Here is a 23,905-nt window from a genome sequence, read left to right on the forward strand (position 1 = left end):
CAACCGAGTCAGCTGGAAGGGCCCTATAAACATCACCGGGTCCTACTGATGCCCACTTCAGGGCAAACCAACAGCCAGGGCCCATTATTACGGGCGTTATCTTGAACACTGCCAGGCACAGGGCACCAACCACCTTGCTAGGAAGCCTGTGTCCGTGTCTCACCACCCTCACGGTGTAGATATTTTTCCTAAACTCTGGTCTGACCCTCCCTGGTGCAGCCTCGTGCCGTTCCCACGTGTCCTGTTATCGGTGCCGAGGGAGCGAAGACTGGTTACAAGGGAGCGGAGATTGGTGACAAGGGGGCAGAGACCAGTGATGGGGCAGAGAACAGTGACAAGGGGGCAGAGACCGGTGACAAAGGGGCAGAGACCGGTGACAAGCGGGCAGAGACCAACACCTGCCCCCCATTTCCCTCCCCAGGGAGCAGCGAGGGCACCTCGCAGCCCCCTTTTCCCCAGGCCGGACAGCCCAAGCATCCTCAGCCCCTCCTTGCAGGACTTGCAGGGCCCTCACACCAGCTTTGTTGCCCTCCTCTGGGCCCTCTCAAGGCCCTTCACACCCTTTTTGAATTGTGGAAGCCTGAGCTGGAGACAATATTCAAGGTGAGGCCGCACCAGCAGTAAACATAGCGGGAGAATCCCCTCTTCTGACAGGCCGGGGCTTCCTGCACCCCAACACGGGGTTTGTCCCCTTGGGTGCCAGGGCACCCAGGTCCCCCCTTGGGCCCCACTGCCTGGCCAGCTCCTCACCCCCCTGTCTCACAGTGGGGCCATGTGTCCAGAAGGATGCTGTGAGGGACGGTACCAAAACCTTACCAAAATCCAGCCCCATCGCACCCACCAACTGCCCTCCATCCACCACGGGGGTGACTTTGTCATGGACAGAGATAAAATCGCCAAGGCAGGCTTTGCCCTTCCCTGTCTATGCCTCCCAAGAGCTTTGTGCTCTAAATGCCTCCCACTATCCCCCAGGACAATTTTCTCCACAACTTTTCCAGGGGCTGGGCCAGGGTAACGTAACGGGTCTGCATCTCCCTGGGTCTTGCCTCGTGCCCGTTTTGTAGCTGGGCATAGTCCTGACTTGCCTCCAGCTGGCAGGATCCTCCCCGAACTCCCAAGACCTTTGGTAAATTGTTTGGTAAATGGTTTACCAGAGCTAATCTAAGCCATAAAACCTGCCATAAACTGCAAACCTTTAGCCGCTGGGCTGCACACCATGGCAGGGGTCAGCCGCGTTTGGGGTCAGAGCAGAGGGAGGATTTCCCCTCCGTGGCTGGGCTGAGACCCTCAGAAAACCCTCCAAGGGGATGAGCTTGGGGGGTCTTCTTTTAGGATATTTCCAAATGTTTGCCAACGGGCCCCTGAACCTGCTGAGCACAAGGGGATGCGGCGGTGGCCGATGTGGGGACACCCCAGACCCTGCCACCACAGCAGGCACGCTCCTCTCCCCAGGGCTAGCCAGCGATTTGTAACCAGCTCTTTAATTAGCGATGTTGCTGGGGACATAATGGGTTTATTAAATCTGCCTGTGGCTGGTGGTAATGAAATCCTCCCCGTGATGCTGGGAGCAGAGCCGGTGCTGGTGGTGGCCGTTCCCAGCTGTCCCCGCTGCGTAACACCCCCGGCTCTCCTGGGGCTTCTCTGCTTTTTTTTTTCTGGGGGTCCTGGCACATGCTGGGGATGCTGAGCACCCACAGACCGATAGGAGCCCACTAAATCGGTAATCCTTCATAAAACCAGCAGTTCCTGCCCTTCCCCAGCTGCTGGCCCCTTCCCCTGCCTCTGCCTGAGCTTATCAAATTACCATTCTGCTGATCTAACCCATCACTTGTGTGTTTTTTTCCTTTCTCCCCCTAAATGAAGTTTTTATCGCTAAGAAATGCTAATTTGCAGGATGCCTCCCCAGAGGAGTGTTTCAAGAGCCCAGCTGGCAAAGTCGGACTCATTGGGGGTGGGGGACAATGCTCCCAGACCCACCCTGGGCTCCCTGGGGGAACTGAGCTGCCCAACACCCCAACCGCAGCAGTTCCCCAGCAAAACCCCAAACCCGGGTCAAAATTACAATTTTCTGCCAAATGCAAGGAAAAAAAGCTCTGCTTGAAGGCTCTGTGGCTGCCAGTGGGGCTGTTGGGTGCAGCTTAGGGCCCCGAGGGATGACCTCTTTGCACACCCCTGGCTGATTCCCCCAGCAGGGATTTGGTTTTTAGGGGACTGCAGCACCCCCAGCACGGCCGGATCTGGCCCCGTCCCTGTGCCAAAGGCAGCACCCGGGGCCTCGGTTTCCCCAGGGTTGGTTCCAGTTGCCCCAGGCTTGGTCCCAGTTGCCCCAGCTTGGTCCCAGTTGCCCCAAGGTTGGTCCCAGTTGCCTGGGATCCTGCAAAGGCTGGACAAGGGGTGATTCCCGTTGGGACAAACCCACCCCAGTCGGGTTCCCCCAAAGCAGGGATTGGAGCAGCCCAGCTGGCAAAGGGCACAGCTCCCTGTTTTTCTCCTGGCACCAATTAATCCGCCTTCTCCTCCTTGCTGGGAACAGAGCTCAGCTGAGGACAGCTGGCGATAAGATCGGCGCAGCAAGTGCAAACACTTCATCACTTTCCGAAGAGGCTGAAGGCTCATTTATGGCCATTTTAATAGCTGCTTGGATAAACACCAGCGATAACCTGCGCTGGACGTGCAGCAGATGATTAATGCACCCACAGCAGTCACGCTCGCTCGCCTTGGGGCTGGGATTGTTTTCTGTTATTAAGGAAGGGAAAATAAAAAATAAATAAATAAAAGGAAAAGTGTGGACCTTGCCATATATTTGGGGGTTGATGCACGGTTGTGGAGAGAACATGCTGGGCTCTTCCATCACCCTGCAGCGGCTGGAGAGAAAGGGTGGGCGGAAGGTGAGGGATGGGGGATGGAGGACATGGGATGAGGGATGGAGGACAAGGGATAAGTGATGGAGGACAAAGGATAAGTGATGGAGGACAAGGGGTAAGTGATGGAGGACAAGGGATGATTTCTGGCTCTCACTTCTCCCCTCTGGTGCTCCTGGCCACGTGCCCTGCACTGGTCTCATCTCCTGCACTGCAGCCAGGAAACTCCCCAGGGGCTAACCTCTGGGGTCTTGCTTTTATTTACAACCCTCCCAAGACACTGCCATCATTTAGGGGCCCCGAGCCGACGGCTGCCCCCTGCGTGCCACTTTCTGGGGGACTTGCAATGTCACAGCGCATCCTTGGGTTGTTGGCGCTGCTCCCAGACAGAGCTGGAGGAGCTCCCATGGTGAAATCCAACCTCCATCCCTTTCCCATCTCCATCCCTTTCCGATCTCCATCCCTTTCCCATCTTCATCCAGCCTCACCAACCTGCTCGGTGCCATGAGGGCAGGGACACACACAGTCATGCTGGCGTGTCCCCTTCTGCTGCCACTGGCCATAAACCCCTGCCCTGTGGCTCTGTGAGAGGCGTTTCCCAGGGCAGGGCTGAAATCTCGCTGATAAGGAGCATTTCTGCTGCGTTCAGCCCCAGCAAGAGCTGAGTGTGCTCTTTTGGTGATAAGTAGGTGCTGTGGGGTGGCTTTAACGATGGGGCAAGCTCCCTGCCACGCACTGCACCCCAGCCCAGGGAAGGGCTTTAAATGGCACTTTTAGGCAAGAAATGACTGAAAAAAAACCCTCAATGAATCTATTTTTTTTTGCAGCCAGCAGTGCACAGAGCGAGAGCTCCTGTCCCCAAGCCCGGGTGACAGAGCTGCACGGTCACCCCATGGCACCGCATCCACTCAAATCCCACTGGACTGGGTTTACTCTTATTGCTGTTGTTGTTGCTGCCTTGCACTGGCCACAGCAGTTATTCTAATAGTTTGTAATTATTTTAGCACCTGCAGGTCTGAAATGAACTGCCACATTGCTTGGGTTGCTTCATTTCTTTTTTTTTTTTTTTTTTTGCAGGATGAGAAAAGAGCTGTTTAGATGAAAAATTTGGAGCGGAGACATGTTTTCCTCTCGCTCATGGCAACGTCACAGCATCTGGGAAAGCAGCTTAGTGAATTATGCGCTATGATAATTGATTGAATTCATCAGTAAATAAAGCAGCATCATTTAGAATCGCGGTCCAGAGAGCGAGGAAAAATTCCCCGTGCAGGGATTTTACGAGCTGGTGCAGAAGCCATTGTGCCCACAAAACCACAGCAATGGGGAAAATTAATGGATGAGGGGGTACCCCCCCCAAAAAAAAGCTCTTTTTTTAGGATAAACCCTCAGCAAACCCTTTCTCTCATCTCCAGAAGCTCCTTGGTTGCTCAAAGAGAGGGATGGGTCAGGCAGGAGTTTTGAAGCACCCTTGAATGCTTTGAGAAATAGGATGGGAACGTTAAAATGTGGATTTTAATGAAAGAAAAGGAAAACTGGCTCGAGCATTCCCAGCCAGAGGTTGTAAGGTGGGCTTGCACCTGGCAAACCCCCAAATCTTCTCATCTAGCACCTGGGTTATCCCTAAGTCTGCTCCGTCACACACCTCCCTGCTCACCTTCAGCCCTCTCCAATCACACCACTGTCACGGCAGATACCTTACAAATCTCCTGAGAAGTATTTGGTGTTAAACTCCTTATTTCTGCCTGATTTGGGGGTCTCCGGGTCCAGGGGCTCATCTCCCATGGCCTTCACTCCGTGGGGCCACGGGCTGGGAGATTCGGTGGGTCTGGCAAGCCAAGGAGCTTGTTAAAGACGAGGAAAGCAAACTGCACTTCTCAAGCAGCGTCCTGCCGCGGGCATCCTTGCTGCAGGACGTTTGGGGTTTATCTGAGCACTTCTGGTCCCTTTTCTTCCATCGGGCACCAGGGCTCTCGCTCTGATGCCGGGAGCCGGCTGCGGTAACTCTCCGGCACGGCACACGTGTCCGTGCACATGTGCTCTGGGGGAGTTGGGGGGGGGGGGGGGGGGGGGGGGAGGCTGTTTTGCTGCAGATTTTGATGGAAATGCGAGCGGATGGGAAGCATCCTCCCGGCTGGGGCAGCCGCCGGGGACACCACGGCTCGCCCAGGAGCCCACGTCACCCCGCAGCCCCGCGGCCGCCATCGGTTCAGCATCCGTCTCCGTGGCAACGCATCCTTCATGTCCTTGTTGCCTCCGGTCTGCATCGCCGGCAGCCCTGGGTACCCCCCAGCTGGGGCCCCTGCCCCCCATCGCCCACCCCGGCACCCCCAAATTGCATTGTATGGGGAGAGGGAGTGTGGGGACCGGTCGGTTTTGCACCCGTGGGTGTCTCTGGGCCCATCTTTGGCTGGTGTTTGGGAATGTCGTGGCTTCGGGGCAGCACAGAGGCACCAACGAGCGTCTTCAGGCTTGCAGACATCTCACCTGCCTTCCTGGACCTCAGCTGCTTCACCTGACCGCACTGTCCCACATGTAGGTGGCTTCTCAGTCTGCTCCCAGCTGGGGATATTTAGGATGGGATGCCACCAAGCTGCGGGCATCCTTGGGAATGCAGCCGCCGAGAGGACCCCTGCCCAACACAAAGTCCCGCAGCACCATCAGCGCCTTGGAGGATGCTCAGATGCATCGACCGTGGGCACCCCAGTGCGCTGCTCCCCTTGGAAAAGGGCCCCAAACTGCCCTCGTTGGAGTCACTGCGTACCAACACCACGCTGAGGTTGCAGAGCCCATTTTGGCCACGCTGCTCTGCTGAGACCCTGGCCCAGGAGCCGGGAAAACCCCTCCCCGGAGTAGCTGGGAACACGGGGCTGGCGCTCCGCAGGAAATCTCCATTCATCGGCCCTTGGTCGCTGGCCAAATTGGAGCCAAACCAGCCATTTTTCCAACTTCCCAGGGAAGTTTCCAGGGACCTGTGGCTGTTGGGGAGAGGGGATGGCAAGGGGGTGCCGTGGTGTCCGGGTTTGGAAGCAGTGCCGGTGCCGTTTACACCCCGGTACGTGCTCGGTGAGGGGTGGGAAGGTTTTTTTTTGGGTGTTCCTGATAGGAGCACACCCTGATAGGGTGTGCTGTGGGAAGCTGTGATTTTTGGAGGGGAATTAATTGACGCTAGGAGACTGCAGGCTCTTAAATGCCTCCTTTCTCTTCTGGAAATGGTTCTCTGCACGCTGTAGGGGTCCCAGCCCTACTGGGAGGACTCGTTCCTTGTTGGGGGCTGTGTTGTCCCATGTGCTCACTCCATGGGGCCATGGCAGTGCCCAGCCATGCTGCAAGGCAAACAAGTCAAGGGATTTCCCCTGTCCTCCACCCTAAAAAAGCACACACATCCCTCCTCCCCCCATGGTGCGTGCCTGCTGTGTCCCCATGGGGTGGTTTTGGGGATGACAGTGCCAGCAGGACGTGGTGAGCCCTGAGCCTGAGCTCAGCCTTGGCACTGCTCCCAAGGCTGGGGCTGGACCCTGGGGAAAAGGGATTTATTTAATTAAAAAACAAAACAAAACACAAAAGGAGCTATCAAGCCCACCAAAATGAGTCTGGTTTTCATTTGGAAGGAAGTTTTTGTTGCTCATTTGTCATCAGACCAATTCCTCAAAGTCCAGGCACTTTGTGGGACAGGATGGGGTTTCCTTCCCCACCAGAAGGAACGCGCCGTTTCTCTGAAAAACGAGTTATGCCCGGGACACAACTGTGCCGAGAAGCTGCAGAACGTGTCAGGGACATCCTGCTCTCGCAATGGGGTCCCCCTGCCACCGAGCCAGGAGGGGACGGGGGACAGAGCCCAGCATGGGACAAGTCCTGCGGCCGCCCACCCCACACTCCCAGCCTTCCTCCCTCTGTATTTCTTTTTCCGCCCTTCCCTCGATTCTTCTCCTTCTTCCCTCCCTCCCTTCCCAGCCCTTTCTCCTTCCCTCGCGGCGCAGCCGGGCACTGAGGGGACTTTGCCCCCCCAAGGCTGAGCTTTCTCCCCGCAGCCTGGAGCAGCTGAAGGACGAGCGAAAATGCTCCGGTCTTATCTGCGAGGGGAAGGCAGGCGCGGTGGGCAGGGTTTGCGCGAAGGCTGCTGGCTTATAAGCAGCCGGCCGCGGAGGGAAGCTCCCTCGCGAGGCTCCGAGCGCAGCTCCCACCGCGATGCCCGTGGCGCTGGGGCTGCTGCTGCTGCTGCTGGTGCTGAGCCCGGCGGGCACCCTGCAGCCGGGGCTCGAGCCCCCCAACCTCGATGCCACCGAGGCAGGGGCCGTCCTCTTCGCTGATGCTTACAACAGCACGGCCGAGATCGTCCTCTTCAAGAGCGTCTCGGCCAGCTGGGATTACTACACCAACCTGACAGACACCAACGGTGCCCTGCAGGTGGGTGCTGGCACGGGGTGCTGCCGGGGGGGCTCCGGCAGGGTGGGGAGGGCTGGCGGGGTCCCCTTCCTCCCCACGGGTTCCTTTCGAAGCACCCCAAGGTGCTGTCCCGGGACTCGGATGCATAGCTTGGGAACGGTTTTGCCCCCGGATTTGGCTCTCCGGAGAGCCCCTGCCCCAGTGCAACAGCCCTGGCCCCGCAGCAGAGCCTGGGTTTATTTTTAGAGGTGTTTCCCTCTGCCCAGAACCTTCCACTTTCTTTCCCCCCCTTCCCAGGACGGGGTCAGGTGTCAAGTGTCCCCATCCCTGCCCGGCACCACGTCCCTGGCACTGTGCCATGCCCCAGCCCCACGGGAGCCCCAGGCGTGAAGGAGAAGCGAGGTGGCACCGGGGCACTTCAGCCCATGGGGACAAGCTGGCTGGGGGGAGGTTGTACATTTTGGGGTGGGCTGGAGCTGCTCTCGGTTACACGAGCCTGGCCCCTGCCCTGCATGAACGCTCCCCCAGCCATTGTCATACCTGGGGGGCTGCCACAGCCACGGCGTGGGGACACGTGTCCATGGGGACATGGCCACGGCGCTGTGTGCGGCTCGGAGCCATGCACCCCACCCCATATAGCTTATGGTGCACGGGGTCAGGAGAACATATATGTGACCGGCATGTGTTTGGGAACCTGAGTGTCACCTCCACACCCCAAATAACATCACGCAGCCCCCCAGAGCCCGGCCAGGAGCCTGCGGGCAGGAGACACATGGTGCACCGCACGTCTGTCCGTGTGGGACGCAGCAGGGACCGGCTGGGGCGGCAGGGGATGAATGCTGCCAACTTGGCAGGACACCCGGCATGCCCCTCCAGCCTTTTTCGGCCAGCTGACGCTGTCCAGGCACGCGCCCAGCCGCTGCCTTTGCAGATGTTGTGGCGGGGCCGGGGACCTTTGGGCGCTGCGGGAGCATCCCGGCCGCAGCAGGCTGCGGGGAGGGGCCGGGGAGCACCTTGCGTGGATTTTGCTCAGGAACATTCCCAGACCAGCCCACTTTCCCGTGTTAATAAATACCTGAGAATCACGGCCGGGTGCTCGCTGTGATCTCAAGGCTTCTTGGGCCACCCTGCTCCCCTCCCAGCAGCTCCCGGATAGTTTTGGGAACAAGGGGGGAAAAGGGAGAGGACTTTCCTGGCCACTCTGCCCAAAGATCTGCCCACTTTGAGAAATGCTCAGAGCACCCTGCAGGGCTGAAAGCACACCGGTGGTGCCCAGCACACTATCTGCCTGAGCCTGACACAGTTGGAGAGGGAGAGGAGGGGATCTGGCCCCTGAAATCAGCCTGTCAAAGGGGCAGCAGAGATGTGTGCTGTGCAATGGGGAGGCAGTGAGAACTAAAGGGTTAACTGAGCTCGAGGTGGCCAGCAGGACCCCGAAGGCTGAATCTGGGGGATTTGGTGAACCTTTGGCCAGGCAAACCCCACTCAGGTCTATAGCACAGAGGGGCTGAGCCAGGCCAGCCCACAGGCATGGTCTCCCCCAGGACCTGTCCCCAAAGATGTGGCCAGGGGTCAAAGTGACATGGGGGGGGCAGCAGGCCAAAGGCAGGGCAGCAGCCCCTGGCCTTGTGGAGATGGACAGAGGGACGCTGGAATGACAGACAGGCAGGCACGGCTGCGGCAAGGGGTCTGGGGCAGAGCCTCCGGCCTCAGCTCGCTCCACCGGAGCTGTCAGGAGAGTTTAGGGCACAATTCGCCTGACCTAACACAGGCGTCCGTTCAAGAAGAAGACGAAACACAGCTGGACTCTGCCTCCTACAGCTCCCTGGCTCAGAAACGGGGTCTGGGAAGGGATAAAACATCCCTCGTGAGCCTCCACGCTTCGTGGGTGACTCCCATCGATACAAGGGCATCTTGCTCCAGGGTGGGGGCTGACACATCCCGGTGGGATGGGGAGCCAGGGCTGGATGGTACGGGGGTGAGGCTGGAGGTGCTGGGATGCCCAAGGGGGGTGGTGGGCACCCAGCTCTGCTTTAGGCATCTCCCCTCCCTGTCCCCGAGCAACCTCTGGCCACACCACGCTGTAACTCCCTTCCCTCCCACGAGAATGTGATGATTAAAATAAAACAACCCAGGCTTGTTGGAACCAGGCTGGAAACGCCACGAATTACAGCTAATGAGCTCCATAAATCATGCTGGGACAGCACGGGCAGCGAGCAGGCATTCTGCATGTTCTCACTGCGCACCGCCCAGGCTGATACACTCCCAAAAAAAAAATCAGCATTTCCTCGCTGGCCACATGGCTGCTACCACCTGCGATGCGCCTCGTCCCAAAATCGTGGCTGCCGGCTGCAGCTCCAGCTGCCTAAATAACCCCTGCAGCGCAGGCTGCTCCCGATGTCCCACGGCCCTGGGAAGTGAGGTTGGGGCTGGCAGTGCTGGATAAGTGTAATGGGGAACCCAATACTGGGGGCGTCTCCAGGGGTTTGCATCTCCGGGGTAAACAGGTGCCCCCTGCAAGGCAAAACCCAGAGATGGGGTTTATAGGGCACAGAGCGGGGGGGGGGTGCAGCTAAATGTTGCTCGAGCATGGGTATTATGGTGCTGGCACAACGGCCTACAAGCACCCAACACCCTGCCCATGGGGTCCCAGTGTCCCCATCCCACCCAGGGCACAACTCCGCTTCCAAAACAGCCTCAAACACCACTTCTCGGGTGCTCTGCAAGGTGAGCAGAGGCTGCAGATGCTGCCTCTTTGGCTGGAAACTGTTGTCTCTTTCTATAAATGTCACAGCTCGGGCACAGCCCTGCCTGCCACCGTGTGTCCCCTGCTCTCTGGCTCGCACAAACCCCGTGACTCTGAGCGTGGTGGCACCTCACGGCACTGGTCTCCATGTCCCCCTCTCACCGCGCAGGTCGAGGCATCGCTGGAGGAGCAAAACTTCACAGAGGCATGGGGCAAGAAAGCCAAGGAGCTCTACGGCAGCATCTGGAGCAACTTCAGTGACCCCCAGCTGAAGAAAATCATCGGCTCCATCCAGACCCTGGGGCCCTCCAACCTGGCCCTGGACAAGCGACAGCAGGTAGGCCAGGTGGTGGTGAAGCCCTGAGAGGTGCTTGGGTGCTGCGATTCCCCCTCAAAGCCTTTTTTCCTGAGCACACAGACTCCACTGCTGGCCCGTTGCCCCTCGGCTGCATTTTGTAGGGTCTCCCTGGAGGCTGCAAATTGGGGAAAAGTGATGGAAGGGGGGAGACAGGAGCTGGGGTCCCAGCTCGGGGGGACGCGCGGCCAGGAGCCATCCCTAACGTCAATGCAGAGCTACCTGCAAGCGGGGGCTGGAGATTTCCTGCTTACATTGAGCGGCCTTGGGCGTTCCCTGGACGCCAGCCAGGCAGTGCCCATGGCTGGGGGCCAGCTGGCTTGAGCCCCCGGGGACACAGCCCAGCGAAAAGGAGGGCTGCGGCAGCCAAACGGCTCCCTGCGTGCCCGGAGCGGCTGTGACCGATGGCACAACCCAGCAGCAGGGACATCAGGACAGCCTTCCCCATCACAGTCCTGAGCTTGCAGGGTCCTTTAATTAAATGCAAGTAAAATGCTTGAGGCAGCGATCCCTGCACATCTCTGGTGGTTCTCGGGGCACCTCCCCACCGAAACCCAGCTTGGCTTGCGAGCCCGGTGATACAATCCCCACTGGAGCAGTTGTGGCCCCGGTTCCTTCCCGGAAACCTGTCCCTGATAAGAGAAAGCATCCCACCTCCTCCCCACACATCACCCACGTTTCTCCCGTCCCTGCCCGCAGCCACCGCCGTCCCCTCCGGAGCAGAGGAATGGGAGCAAAGAGAGGGACGGCGTGGGGGAATTTCCGTTCCTGGGAATGGGCTCCCCGAGCAGGTTCCAGGAAACCTCCCGTTGCTATTGTTTGCTGTTGTTGAAGTTCACAGAAATAAATACCCTCCCCTCCTCCTGTGTTTTTTTTTTTTTTTTGCCCGCTTAGATAAACAGTCTGTGCTGCAGCCCTTCTGACTAAGGGCGTTATAAATAGCCGTGCTCCGGGACACGGAGGGGGCTCGGTGAGCGGCCGTGCGTGGGCTGTCTGTCCCAAAGTGCACCGGGTGCAGAAACAACGGGTGATAACACGCACCTCACCCCAAAAAAAGCACTATATAAACACCCTGATCCTCCTTCAGACACATGCACGCGCTCCGGAGATGGGAAGTCTTTATAAATCCCTCCTCAACAACCCTTCCCACCCTCTTCCAGCCCCAATGCCTTTTCCCTCCCCGCAGTACAACACCATCCTGAGCGACATGGACAAAATCTACTCCACGGCCAAGGTGTGCCCGGCCAACGATACCTGCTGGGAGCTGGAGCCAGGTGCGGTCCTGTCCCCAACCCCGTCCCCGTCCCCGTCCCCGTCCCCGTCCCTCTCCCCTGCTTAGGGGCTGCTCCTGATGAGCACCCCCAGGCCATGACTTTGCCCTGGTCCCCGAATTCCCATTGGGACGGGGTTGGCAGGGTCCTTGTCCACCTTCATAGGGTTGTCCTGGGGTGAGGATGGGTCGATTTGGGTTGATTTTGTGCCCCGCTCCTGTGTCTCCTTTCCACTTGGATGTCTCATGTCCCACGTGTCCCTTTTGTTGCAGACCTCTCGGACATCATGGCCACCTCCCGCAGCTACAAGAAGCTCCTGTACGCCTGGGAGGGCTGGCACAACGCCGCAGGAAACCCGCTGCGTGCCAAGTACGAGGAGTTCGTGCAGCTGAGCAATGAGGCATACCGGATGGACGGTGCGAGCAGGATGGGGACGTGGTGGGTCAGGGATTGGGGCGGGAAGTGGGGCAATGCGGTGTCCTGCTCTCCCCATCCTGCATGCATCCAGCCTCCACTTCCCCTCTGCCCTAGTATTGACACCCTGGGGAAGGTGCAAAAATCCTACTGGTGCCCAACAGGCCCAGATCTTGGGGTTGGATGTGGGGCAGCCCCTTGGGGCTGGAGCCAGGGGTCATCACTGTCTCCCTGCAGGCTTCGAGGACACGGGCAGCTACTGGCGCTCCTGGTACGACTCAGCCTCCTTCGAGGATGACCTGGAGCATCTCTACAACCAGCTGGAGCCACTCTACCTCAACCTGCATGCCTTTGTTCGGAGGAAGCTGTACGACCGCTACGGCCCCAAATACATCAACCTGAAGGGCCCCATCCCTGCCCACCTCCTGGGTAAGAGCCAGGGGTTCTGGTGGGGCTGGAGAGCTGTGGTGGGATGGCGTGTGGTCCCGCTTATTTCTGTGTTTCTCTTCCTCTTGACTCACCCCTGGGTCTACTTTGTCTGCTTTCTCTCCTCAGGCAACATGTGGGCTCAGCAGTGGAACAACATCTATGACCTGATGGTCCCCTACCCCGAGAAGCCCAACCTCGATGTGACGAGCACCATGGTGAAGCAGGTAATGGGCTGGGGGAGCTGCTAGGGCACCACTGGGAAAAAAAGAGGGATGCATTGGCCAGGGCTTCCCCATAACTTTGAGCCTATGGAAGTGGTTGCCCATATTTACATATGGGACAGCAGAAAAAACATGTTTGGGAGGAGTAGGGACAGAGAAATGGCCCCGCTCCCACTCCAGCAATGGCCAAAGAGGCAGCAGGTGGGAAAAGAGGCTTGTGTGGTGGGAGCAGTAATGGTCCTTAGTCTGGGGGCTGCATCCACACCATCACTCATCTCTGAGCCCTCCTGGGACACCTGCCCTGCTCCTCTCTCCTGTCCGTTCTGGGCACCAGCACTGCTGCTCGATGCTGTTTAGGGATGTTCACCCCATTTCTGGGGATGGAGCTTCCCATCAGGGTGAGAGGGGCAGGCGCCTTCCTCCTCCCTACGGTGCTGTGAGAGTATCAGAGGCGATGCCCAAGGCATGGGCAGTCCTTTCCTTGGCTGTAACCTTCTGTCTCCTGCCTTCCAGGGCTGGAATGCCACCCACATGTTCCGGGTCTCGGAGGAGTTCTTCACCTCCCTGGGGTTGCTGGAAATGCCCCCAGAGTTTTGGGATAAGTCCATGCTGGAGAAGCCAACAGATGGGCGGGAGGTGGTGTGTCACGCCTCGGCCTGGGACTTCTACAACCGCAAGGACTTCAGGTGTGTGGGGCCACGCAGGGGCCCAGGGCTACAGGGCAAGAACCTCCTCCACCCCCACTATTTTGGGTACCCCATCATCTTCTGGGGTAAGGTTTCAGGGCACCACATTGCTCTGCCTTCCCCTCCACTGGGTCTTTCCCCTTTCCCATGGGGTGCTGCCACCCTCTAAGGGTCCTTCCCCCTGGGGATGTGCGTGGGCAGACCAGGGACCCTCACCCAGCTCAGGCATCGCTGCTTTCACAGGATCAAGCAGTGCACAGCGGTGACCATGGAGCAGCTGTTCACGGTGCACCACGAGATGGGCCACGTGCAGTACTACCTACAGTACAAGGACCAGCCCGTCTCCTTCCGCAGCGGGGCCAACCCTGGCTTCCACGAGGCCATTGGCGATGTCATGTCCCTGTCTGTCTCCACCCCCAGCCACCTCAAGAAAATTGGGCTCCTCAGCAGTGCCACCGAGGATGCGGGTATGACCCCATGGTTGACAAAAGCCTTTCATCCATTCTTGGTTCCATGGACCTTTACTCTACAATTACCTTAAAGGTGGCTGTAGCGAGGTGGGGATCGGTCTCTCCTTCCAAGCACCAAGTGATAAGACAAGAGGAAATGGGCTTAATTTGCATCAGGGGAGGCTTAGGTTGGATATTAGGAAACATTTCTTCACTGAAAGGGTTGTGAAGTGTTGGAACAGGCTGCCCAGGAAAGTGGTTGAATCACCATCCCTGGAGGTCTTCAAAAAACTTGGAGATGTAGAGCTTAGTGGTTGAATGGTGGGTTTGGCAGTGCTAGGTTAAAGGTTGGACGAGGTGATCTTGGAAATCTTTTCCAACTTAAATGATTCCATAATTCTGATTCTTGTTGCCATGGGTCCATGACCCCTCCTTGGCTCTACACATGGCCCCTTCTGGGCTCTGTGGACAACTGCTTCTTGGCTCCATCCTCTTCACCACCATGAGCAGCAGCAATGCTCCCCGGAGCCTTGTCTGTTCCCTTCCCCTCCCCAGCAGAGTCTCAAACTGAAAGCAGCACCTCTGGGGCTTATTGGTTTTGACATTTCCAGCGTCTCCCCTTCCTGTCCACCCAGGAGCTCACTGCGTAGCTCTGCGGAGGCGGCACTGAGCGCTTGCTCAGATAACCCGCCTGGTCACAAGGACAGGCAGCGGGTGACACGTCCGCCTGCCAGCCAGTGCAGAGGAGGAGGAGTTGTCGCTGCAGGACGTTTCCCAGCTTGGCAAGGGTCTGCACACCCCCCCACACCTCCCAGCCAACACGTCAAACCAGACGGCGGCAGAGGAAACCAAGCGTTCGCAGAGCCCTGCCGCAGGCGGCTGCTTTGCGGAGGAGGGCCAGTCCTGGGTCCTCCTGCCTTGTCGTTAAATCGGTTTCATGATGGGGAAGCCGTCACAGCAGCCAAAATTGTTGGGCCGATGCTGCACAAACATCACGGAGCAGATGGTCGCTGCCTCAAGGCATCGCTGCCTGACTTGGCGGCCACGTCACCACCGTGGTGGCAGCCAGCAGCCTGTCGGGGCAGTGCTGCCAACCCCTTCCTGACCCTACAGCTGCAGCTGGGTCTGCAGCTGGTCCTTCTTCAGCCTTCCTTTGCTTGAGGTGAAGGGGAAAGCAGATGTCACCATCCCCTGTGCTCCGCATGGTATGGTGGTGACTGCCCCAGGTTTGAAACCAGGTCTGGATCCAAACCGTGGCAGCCTTTGCTTTGGTGTGCCAGCCCTGGAGACCAAATCCCTTTCACCCTGAAGCCCCTGTAGGGTGAACGTGTTAACAGGGCTCCCTTAGAGTTACCCTCACCAGAGACTTCTCCAGGCTTCAGGCAAGGGGACACTGGGCTTGTCACTCCCATTGCTCCCAGTCAGTAGAAAGACATGTTGCCCCAAGCAGGAGCTGCAGCCAGAAAAACCTCTTGTGTCCCATGCACAAATTTCTAAGGATCACAATTATACGTTGAAATGTTGTTCCAACTTCTCATCCAGCTCTCCTCACCCCAATGCCAACAAAAACCCAGTGACTGTATTGCCATCTGCCAGGGCTCCTTCCCAACCTCATTCGGGCTCTGTTTCATACAGAGAGCAACATCAACTACCTGCTGAAGATGGCCTTGGAGAAGATTGCCTTCCTGCCCTTTGGCTACCTCATCGACCAGTGGCGCTGGAACGTGTTCAACGGCCACACGCCCCCGAGTCGTTACAACTACGACTGGTGGTATCTGAGGTAGGGGACAGTCATGGAGGATGGATACACACATGGAAGATGAGGGTGTGCAAGGAAGGAGGGTGGGAAGGAAGGAAAAAGTGGCCACGGAGGTGGCTGGAGAAAGATGGATGGATGGAGGGATGGAGGGAGGGATGGATGCATAGGGGGTGGGCTGAGGAATGGAAAAACATGGAAGGACACTGATTGTGCATATCTCTTCAGCACTATGCCTTCCTTTCCTGTTTCCTGCCTTGGTTCACCTCTTTCCAGCTCATGTTCTTGTCCTCTGTTGCCTGCAGAACTAAATACCAGGGTATTTGTGCTCCGATTTCGAGGAACGAAAGCAACTTTGATCCTGGTGCAAAGTACCACATCCCTGGGAACACCCCTTACATCAGGTAGAGGAGGTGCTGGGAAGGGGACAGAGGCTTGGGGCAGGGGGTGTGGGGACCCCAACTCTTCAGGCAGGGACTGGGATGCATTGCTCCTGCTCAAGACACAGACACCATCCAACGCTTGGGAGCACAAATGGTGGGGAGCAGATGGGTGGCAAGGTGCCTTTGGCCATGCTCTGGGACTCACCTGCTTTGTCCCCGGGGCTCACCTTCACGGGCTTCCTTGGCAGGTACTTTGTGAGCTTCATCCTCCAGTTCCAGTTTCACAAGGCGCTGTGCCAGGCGGCCAACCACACCGGTCCCCTACACACCTGTGACATCTACATGTCCAAAGAGGCTGGAGCCAAACTCAGGTGGGGACAGAGGAGGGTCGGGACAATCACCATGGGCAGATGTGTGCGTGGAAGCTGATGGTGTGCAAGGAAGAAAGGAAGGAAAGAAGAAAGGAAGGAAGGAAAAAGTGGCCATGGAGATGGCTGGAGAAATAGCTTTGCAGATGGATGGATGGATAGATGGAAATACAAGGAAACACTGGGGTGGGGTGAGTGGTCCTCACCAGAGTCCTGCTATTGTCCCTGTCACTAGCTCCCACCCAGACTAGAGGTCACTAAAGCATGTTTGGTTTCTGTTGACTCCCTGGGCATTGAATGCTTGAGAATGTGGTGGAAAGTCTTCAGCCCCCATGCACAGGATAGCTGGGGTCTTCAGAGGCAGTTTCCAGGCTCATGTCCCTCTCAGGAATAGCATCTTCAACCCTTGTGAAGCAGAGGCATCACCACTGCTTTTCTCCTGTCCATCCTCCGACCTAATGCTGGCTCTTGCTGTCCCACTCCTCTGCAGGGAGGTGCTGAAAGCTGGGTCTTCCAAGTCATGGCAGGAAATCCTGTTCAACCTCACTGGCACGGATAAGATGGACGCTGGGGCCCTCCTGGAGTACTTCAGCCCTGTCACCACCTGGCTTGAGGAGCAGAACAGCAAGACCAATGAGGTGCTGGGCTGGCCAGAGTTCGACTGGCGTCCCCCTGTCCCCGAAGGCTACCCCGAAGGCATTGGTAAGGCTGCGGCACCAGGAGGGGCGGGAAGAGTTCTCCCCGGGGCCACCACCAACCCCTAGGCAGGACAGCTCTGGGGGAGGTCTCTGCTGTAGATAGGTGAGGTCTCCATGCCAGGAAAGAGAGGAATAACCACCTCCATGTGAAGTCCCGTAGGGTCCCATTTCCTGGGTGGTCACATCTTCCTTTGAAGCAGGTGCCATGAGCCAGCCCCTTGACGTACCTTTGTGTGGAGCTGTGGCCCTGCCACTGTAGTAGTGCCATCAGTCCTGGTGTGACAGGTCATCTGCTTTCAGCTGCATCCTTTCTGCCCAGCTGGAAGGGTTTAGGGCAGGCAGATTGTCCTGCGATCCCATCCCCTGTCCCGTGGGACACCTCCACCTTCAGCATGCTCCCAGACATCCTTCAGCAGACCTGCAGCTCTGGGATGTGTTCAAGCATGGTTTCTCCACGGAGAAACCTCTTGAGAGTCCTCTTGTAAAAAGGACTTCCCCTCTCTTTCTTCCTATCTCTTCCTCTAGACAAAATAGCAGACGAGGCACAAGCTAAAGAGTTCTTGTCCGAGTACAACAGCACAGCCGAGGAGGTGTGGAATGCCTACACTGAAGCGTCCTGGGCCTACAACACCAACATCACCGACCACAACAAAGAGATCATGGTATGGAAATAACCCAGGCAACAGCCACGGCAGGCTGCTGGTTCCCATTGCAAATGAGCTCTGAAAACCAGGGCAGGCTCTGCCTCTAGCAGTGATGTAGATGAGAACTACATTCTCATCCAGAAGGTGCCTAGTCCATGAAAAGTGTTGCCATGAGGTACCCCCCAGGGAAGCCATGGGGAGGTTGTCAGCCATGGCGGGGCAGGTGGTGGTTCTGGTGAAGGCCGACGTCTCAGGGAGCTCCCTCAGGTAACTCCTCTCCTGCCTTTGCAGCTGGAGAAGAACTTGGCCATGTCCAAGCACACCCTTGAGTACGGGATGAGAGCCAGGCAGTTCGATGCCTCCGACTTCCAGGACCAAACTGTCACACGCATCCTCAAGAAGCTGAGCGTCATCGAGAGGGCAGCCCTGCCTGAGGATGAGCTGAAGGAGGTGAGCTGCAAGGGGACAGGGTAGGACAGGCAGTCCTTTGCCACTACCCTGTGGGAAGACACAGACTTTGCCCAGCTTTTAGGAAATGGTCCTGGGCAGCTGGCCCTGCCCCTGCAGAAGGTGATAGTTTTGTACCTTCTGCACAAAGGCAATACCCTCACCTCCAGGATTTCGCACCCAAAGGTTGCCTGTCCCAGCCTGCTGTGGGTCCCAGCTGCTTGGGTGGCAATGGCACGTTGTATGCTGGCCCCATACTTCCCATAGTGACTTGGCTTTGCTTCCTTCTGTGGTCGTACTTGACTTGCCAGGACAGTGTGGAAGGGGCCAGAGGAATACTCTGGGAAGATCCCAATGGGCTGTGTTGTTCCCCAAGAGCAGGAGCAAGGCTAACGAGCTCACGTGATGCGATTTCCTTTGCAGTACAACACCCTTCTCTCAGATATGGAGACCACATACAGCATAGCCAAGGTCTGCAGGGAGAACAAAACCTGTCACCCCCTGGATCCTGGTAAGACCTGGCAGGGTGCTCAGCGAGTCATCTGCAGCAGGCCCAGGAAGGAGGGATTCTTCATAGGGACATGGAGAAGGGTCATGAAGGGGCCTTTCCACCTTCTCAGTGGTGGCCCCTGAGCAGTATATTGGGTCTAGCATCGTTGCATCAGGCCAGCCCAGCCAATGTCATCATCTGGCTTCATTGCTCTCTCGTTAGACCTCACGGACATCCTAGCCACCTCACGGGACTACGACGAGCTCCTCTTTGTCTGGAAGGGCTGGCGGGATGCTTCTGGGAAGAAAATGAAGAACAACTACAAGCGATACGTGGAACTGAGCAACAAGGCAGCTGTGCTCAACGGTCAGTGTCCTGCTCCTTCAGACACCCACCAATGTCTCAGCACCCCGTGAGCAGAGAATTGAGTTGATCATCCAACTCAGAGCCAATATCTTGAGGGCATAGAGGTCCCACCAACTGTCATTAGGTCCCCTGTCTCATAGGCATGGAGGGATCTGGGGCGTCTGAGTGGCAAGACAGACTCTTGCCCAGGAAGGGAAGTGTCTGACAGCTCCTTTTGCCCTACCTCAGGCTACACAGACAATGGGGCTTACTGGCGATCCCTGTATGAGACATCCACCTTCGAGGAAGATCTGGAGAAGTTGTACCTGCAGCTTCAGCCCCTGTACCTCAACCTGCATGCCTACGTACGCCGGGCCCTATACAAAAAGTATGGAGCTGAGCACATAAACCTGAAGGGTCCCATCCCTGCTCACCTGCTAGGTAAGGGCTTTGTGGGGGCCTCGAGCAGAACTGTGTCTCCCAGCAAGCATAGCTTGCTACAAGTCATGCCAGGACCTCGTGCTTGCATTGCCCTTGTGCAGGCGGTACAGGGACCAGTGACTGCGCACCCCAGCCACAGACAGGGTGGCCCATCCTGAAAAGTGGGGAGTAACAGGTTGTCTTTGTTCTTCTCTCCCCATCTTCCTCCTGCTCTTCCCAGGCAACATGTGGGCCCAGTCATGGTCCAACATTTTCAACCTGGTGGTGCCCTACCCAGATGCCACCGAGGTGGATGCCACCCCAGCCATGAAAGAACAGGTCAGTGCTTTTACAGTCTGCTCTGGAGAAGTCCCCTGGGACCCAGCACCCTCTGGCCACTGCCAACACCCCCATTGCTAAATGCTTTGATGCTGCCAAAAGCTTCCATGACATGCCCCTATTATTTCCCAATCCAGATATACCAAGGGCTGGACCCAACGGTAGTTGCCACCAAAGACCTCCCAAGCCCAGAGGGACAAGACTGTTCCCAGCCTCCCATCCTTCCCACAGCCTCCAGCACCCGCAGGAGTCCCTGTTGCCCCTCACCAGGTCCTCCATCTGCTCTCTCCCCAGGGCTGGACACCCAAGATGATGTTTGAAGAGTCAGACCGTTTCTTTACCTCCCTGGGCCTCATCCCCATGCCGCAGGAGTTCTGGGACAAGTCCATGATCGAGAAGCCGACGGATGGGCGGGAGGTGGTGTGTCACGCCTCGGCCTGGGACTTCTACAACCGCAAGGACTTCAGGTGCCTGCAGGGAACGAGCAGTGCCCCTGGCTCATATGGTGCTGGGGCAGCATCTTGGTGGGATAAGGGCACATAGGATGGTGCCACCGCGGTACCTCTTGCCCAGTGGCTGTGGCAGCCCCTCTCTGGCACTGCCACTGGTACCCAAGATGCTGGCATTGATGGCAGGAGTCCCCATAGCAGGGGGAGGGCAACTTACGCCTTCCCTGAGCTGCCCAGAGGACGGAAAAGCTTACAAACATGGACAGGGAATGGGCAGAGGCAGCAGGAGAGGCAGGAAGACAGCCAGAGGCCAACCCCATGGAGCAGGACCAGCATCAGACCTGGGGAGGGGACACGTGGAAAGAGACCAGAGGAAAACATAGCTTAACGGGGTATGGTCATTCCTGGAGACTTTCACCCCAGCTCTGCCCTTTCTTTTCTCCCCACCCCATGTCCTCATCCAGGATCAAGCAGTGCACTGTGGTGAACATGGATGACCTGATCACGGTGCACCACGAGATGGGCCACGTCCAGTACTTCCTGCAGTACATGGACCAGCCCATTTCATTCCGCGATGGAGCCAACCCTGGCTTCCACGAGGCCATTGGGGATGTTATGGCCTTGTCTGTCTCCACCCCCAAACATCTGCACAGCATCAAGCTGCTGGACCAAGTCACAGAAAATGAAGGTGAGCTGGCGTGGGGGAACCCCAGGGCACAGGTGGGGGCAGCTGGGGATGCAGAGGGTCAGGATGGGCTGGGAAAGGTAGAAGAGGACATGCACGGTGGCTTGGTATGTGTGGAAGGGACAGCATCTGATGGAGACCCTCTGCCCTTGGGCAGAATGACCTGCACAGGGTGGAGAGGTGGGCGCAGTACCCCCTTGCTCACACCTTCCCACTCCGGGCAGAAAGTGACATTAACTACCTGATGAGCATCGCCCTGGACAAAATCGCCTTCCTGCCCTTCGGGTACCTCATGGACCAGTGGCGCTGGAAGGTGTTTGACGGGCGGATCAAGGAGGACGAGTACAACCAGCAGTGGTGGAACCTCAGGTGTGCTCGAGCTCAGACCTCTCTTTGGTGCAAGGTCCTTGGCCATCGTCCCCCTTCATGTTTTCTCCCTGTGGCCCAGGTGGCTGCAGTGGGACACGATGGGATAACACAACCCCTTACCTTGTCCCCACACCCTGCTGCATCCCCTCCTGGCTTAGCCCACCTTCTCCTTCCCATGCTGGGCTAATTCTCCCTCTCTGGCCCAGGCTGAAGTACCAGGGCTTGTGCCCACCAACACCAAGGTCTGAAGATGACTTCGACCCCGGAGCAAAGTTTCACATCCCTGCCAATGTCCCCTACATCAGGTGAGCAAGCAGGGCTGGGGCAGGGGGGCACACCGCTGGGACAGGTGAGCCCATGCCGAAGCAGGGACCTCTGATTCAGATGCCAGCAATGGCACCTTGTCCCATGGCTGGTGGGACAGCTGGTGGTGCCCATCCCAAGATGCTGCGTGTGTATCAACAGAACCTTAGAGGGAAGGGCTTAGAGGGGAATTTTCTCTTTGTCCAAGGAAGGTGGGCTCAGCCACCCGGGTAGCTATAAAATGCACATTAAAAGGAAAAAATGACATCAGCATATTGGACCAAATTGGTGCAGGTGGAGCTCCAAAGCCAGTGATACTCCTCCAGGCTGGGATTCTGCACCTGGGGATAGGGGGGAGCGCATCCTTCCCCTGCAGAGCCACTAGCAGGCCCTGTCCCCATGCCCTCACCCCTCTGTGGCCCCTCCAGGTACTTTGTCAGCTTCGTGATCCAGTTCCAGTTCCACCAAGCTCTCTGCACCGCAGCCGGGCACACGGGGCCTCTTCACAAGTGTGACATCTACCAGTCCAAGGAGGCCGGGAAGCTCTTGGGGTAAGTGCGGGCAGGGCACAGCCAAGACCTTTGTGACCCCAAATACCTTGAAGTCAGGTCACAGCTCCGCAGGACAGCAGAGCCCCTGGTGCTCCATCCTCTCCCGGCCCCAGCAATGCTCCGGTCCCTGGCCCTGGGGGACCCTGGGCTGGGTGCTGCAGCTGTGATTGCAAAAGCAGCCACTAGATGGTAGCTGGGCCCCTGGCAGGTGGAAGGCTCCCTCCCTCCCTCCCTCCCCTTCCTCCTCTGCAGCCCCCTGTTCCTTGGGGAAAAGAGCCCTTTTGCTTCAAGGGAAGCACCTGTACAATTAACCCTTTCACCCATAAACTGATCTGCATCAGGCTGGATGCACTGGAAGGCTTTAGGCGTGTAAAGCCCCGTATCCCACATGCAAAACCTTTTTCCCCATGCTCTGGGCTCACAGATGCCAGAAGGCAGAGGCCGTGCCCCAGGGCTGTGGGCACCCCAAGCCCTGAAGACAAGGGCTGGTGGCAAAGGGGGCAATGGGGAACCCACTGGAGCTGACTTTTCCCTCACAGGGAGGCCATGAAGCTGGGTTTCAGCAAGCCGTGGCCTGAAGCCATGCAGCTCATCACAGGGCAGCCCAACATGTCAGCCGAGGCCCTGATGAGCTACTTCGAGCCCCTCATGACGTGGCTGGTGAAGGAGAACGAGAAGAACGGGGAGGTCCTGGGCTGGCCCGAGTACAACTGGACTCCTTACACAGGTACATGGGAATGGGCTGAACACAGTGGGTCCTTGATGGGGGAGAGTTTGGTCCTCTCCGGGTTGGGGATGGGACTCATAGCGGACGTGGAGATGCCCTGGTGCCCCTTGGCCACCCCAAAAACCACAGGAGTTTTGGATGCTCCTCCTTGACTTCCCAGCAAGCTGAGTCTAAAGTAGACAAGTCACCCAAGAGACCAGCAAAGGGGAAGCTGGTGACCCACCGCACCCAGCCCAGAGCCACCAGCACTAACCACGTCCCTCATTTCTCCATTTTCCAGCTGCTCAAAGCCAAGCTGGCTCCGAGCGAACCGATTTCCTGGGCATGTCCCTGAGCAGCAAACAAGCCACCGCAGGTGGCTGGGTCCTGCTCGCCCTGGCGCTCGTCTTCGTGATCACCACCATCTTCTTGGGCGTCAAGTTGTCCTCAGCAAGGAGAAAGGCCTTCAAATCCAGCTCAGAAATGGAACTGAAATAAGGCGGACACCGATGGGGGAGCACAGACAGGGTGTGAGCGCAGGCACTCGGGCAGGCTGGTGGCAATGCTGCGGGCACGTTCGCCCACGAAGCCATGGGTTTCCACAGCCCAGGACTCCTCTCTCCAATCAGGTCGGACATTTTTTTTTTTCCACTATGCAAGATCCAAAGCAGAAAAGACCTATTTATTTGTCAGCGTCTGCATAAGGGGAAGAGAAATTCAGGCACCGGCAGGCACGGAGCCATCACAGGCTGCCCCCATGCCTGGGGGTACAGGCCCTGCCCAGGCACCCACCATCTATCTCCGACCCCTGTGCCAGGGTGGCCAAAGCCACAGGGGCTTCAAGGGACAGAGGGCAGGCTTGGGAAGGACAGAGCATGTTTGTGTCCTCTGTCCATCCCTGGTTTGCCCACTGCTGGGCTGTTCGCTTGCATGGATGAAAAATAAACCCATGTCTTGTTACCCCCAGTGCAGCAGCTCGGCTCCTTCTTGTGGGTGGTATCTCTATGGGATGCTGGGCTAGTGAGAATACAATTTCCTAGGGGTCAGCATGGCTTTTGGGGTCTTCTCCATCCCCATCATGAAAGCTCAGCATCCCTTCATGGCAGCACCATCCTCCCCTAAACATTGTCTCCCATT

The 23,905-nt window shown here is 57.6% G+C and overlaps 1 protein-coding gene across 2 annotated transcripts; it reads left to right on the forward strand.

The window, feature by feature from the left end:
• Positions 1-7,008: 7,008 nt before the first annotated feature.
• ACE (angiotensin I converting enzyme) lies at positions 7,009-23,734 on the forward strand. 2 transcript variants are annotated; one of them, XM_048046491.2, is made up of 25 exons: positions 7,009-7,265; positions 10,160-10,327; positions 11,532-11,619; positions 11,889-12,032; positions 12,268-12,459; positions 12,586-12,683; positions 13,194-13,366; positions 13,610-13,833; positions 15,451-15,595; positions 15,877-15,975; positions 16,203-16,325; positions 16,813-17,024; positions 17,546-17,682; positions 17,956-18,114; positions 18,535-18,622; positions 18,824-18,967; positions 19,196-19,387; positions 19,608-19,705; positions 20,000-20,172; positions 20,619-20,842; positions 21,064-21,208; positions 21,415-21,513; positions 21,940-22,062; positions 22,602-22,789; positions 23,070-23,734. In XM_048046491.2, exons 1-25 carry the CDS (start codon positions 7,047-7,049, stop codon positions 23,264-23,266), a joined length of 3,852 nt encoding a protein of 1,283 aa, XP_047902448.1. In that variant the 5' UTR covers positions 7,009-7,046; the 3' UTR covers positions 23,267-23,734. The 2 variants fall into 2 exon arrangements, with proteins under 2 accessions (XP_047902448.1, XP_066837702.1); XM_066981601.1 differs by lacking the exon at positions 7,009-7,265 and having other exon boundaries at positions 10,189-10,327; positions 11,506-11,619.
• Positions 23,735-23,905: the final 171 nt, after the last annotated feature.

Source organism: Anser cygnoides, chromosome 22, assembly GCF_040182565.1.
Source record: "Anser cygnoides isolate HZ-2024a breed goose chromosome 22, Taihu_goose_T2T_genome, whole genome shotgun sequence".
NCBI classification, from domain to species: Eukaryota; Metazoa; Chordata; class Aves; order Anseriformes; family Anatidae; genus Anser; species Anser cygnoides.

What these genes read in the sequence shown, in the direction of transcription:
- ACE (XM_048046491.2), top strand. Translation starts at nt 7,047, where the DNA reads ATGCCCGTGGCGCTGGGGCTGCTGCTGCTGCTGCTGGTGCTGAGCCCG. An exon ending in AGGCTACCCCGAAGGCATTG is followed by an intron (nt 17,025 to 17,545) that starts GTAAGGCTGCGG and finishes CTCTTCCTCTAG; the next exon opens with ACAAAATAGCAGACGAGGCA. An exon ending in TACAACCGCAAGGACTTCAG is followed by an intron (nt 20,173 to 20,618) that starts GTGCCTGCAGGG and finishes GTCCTCATCCAG; the next exon opens with GATCAAGCAGTGCACTGTGG.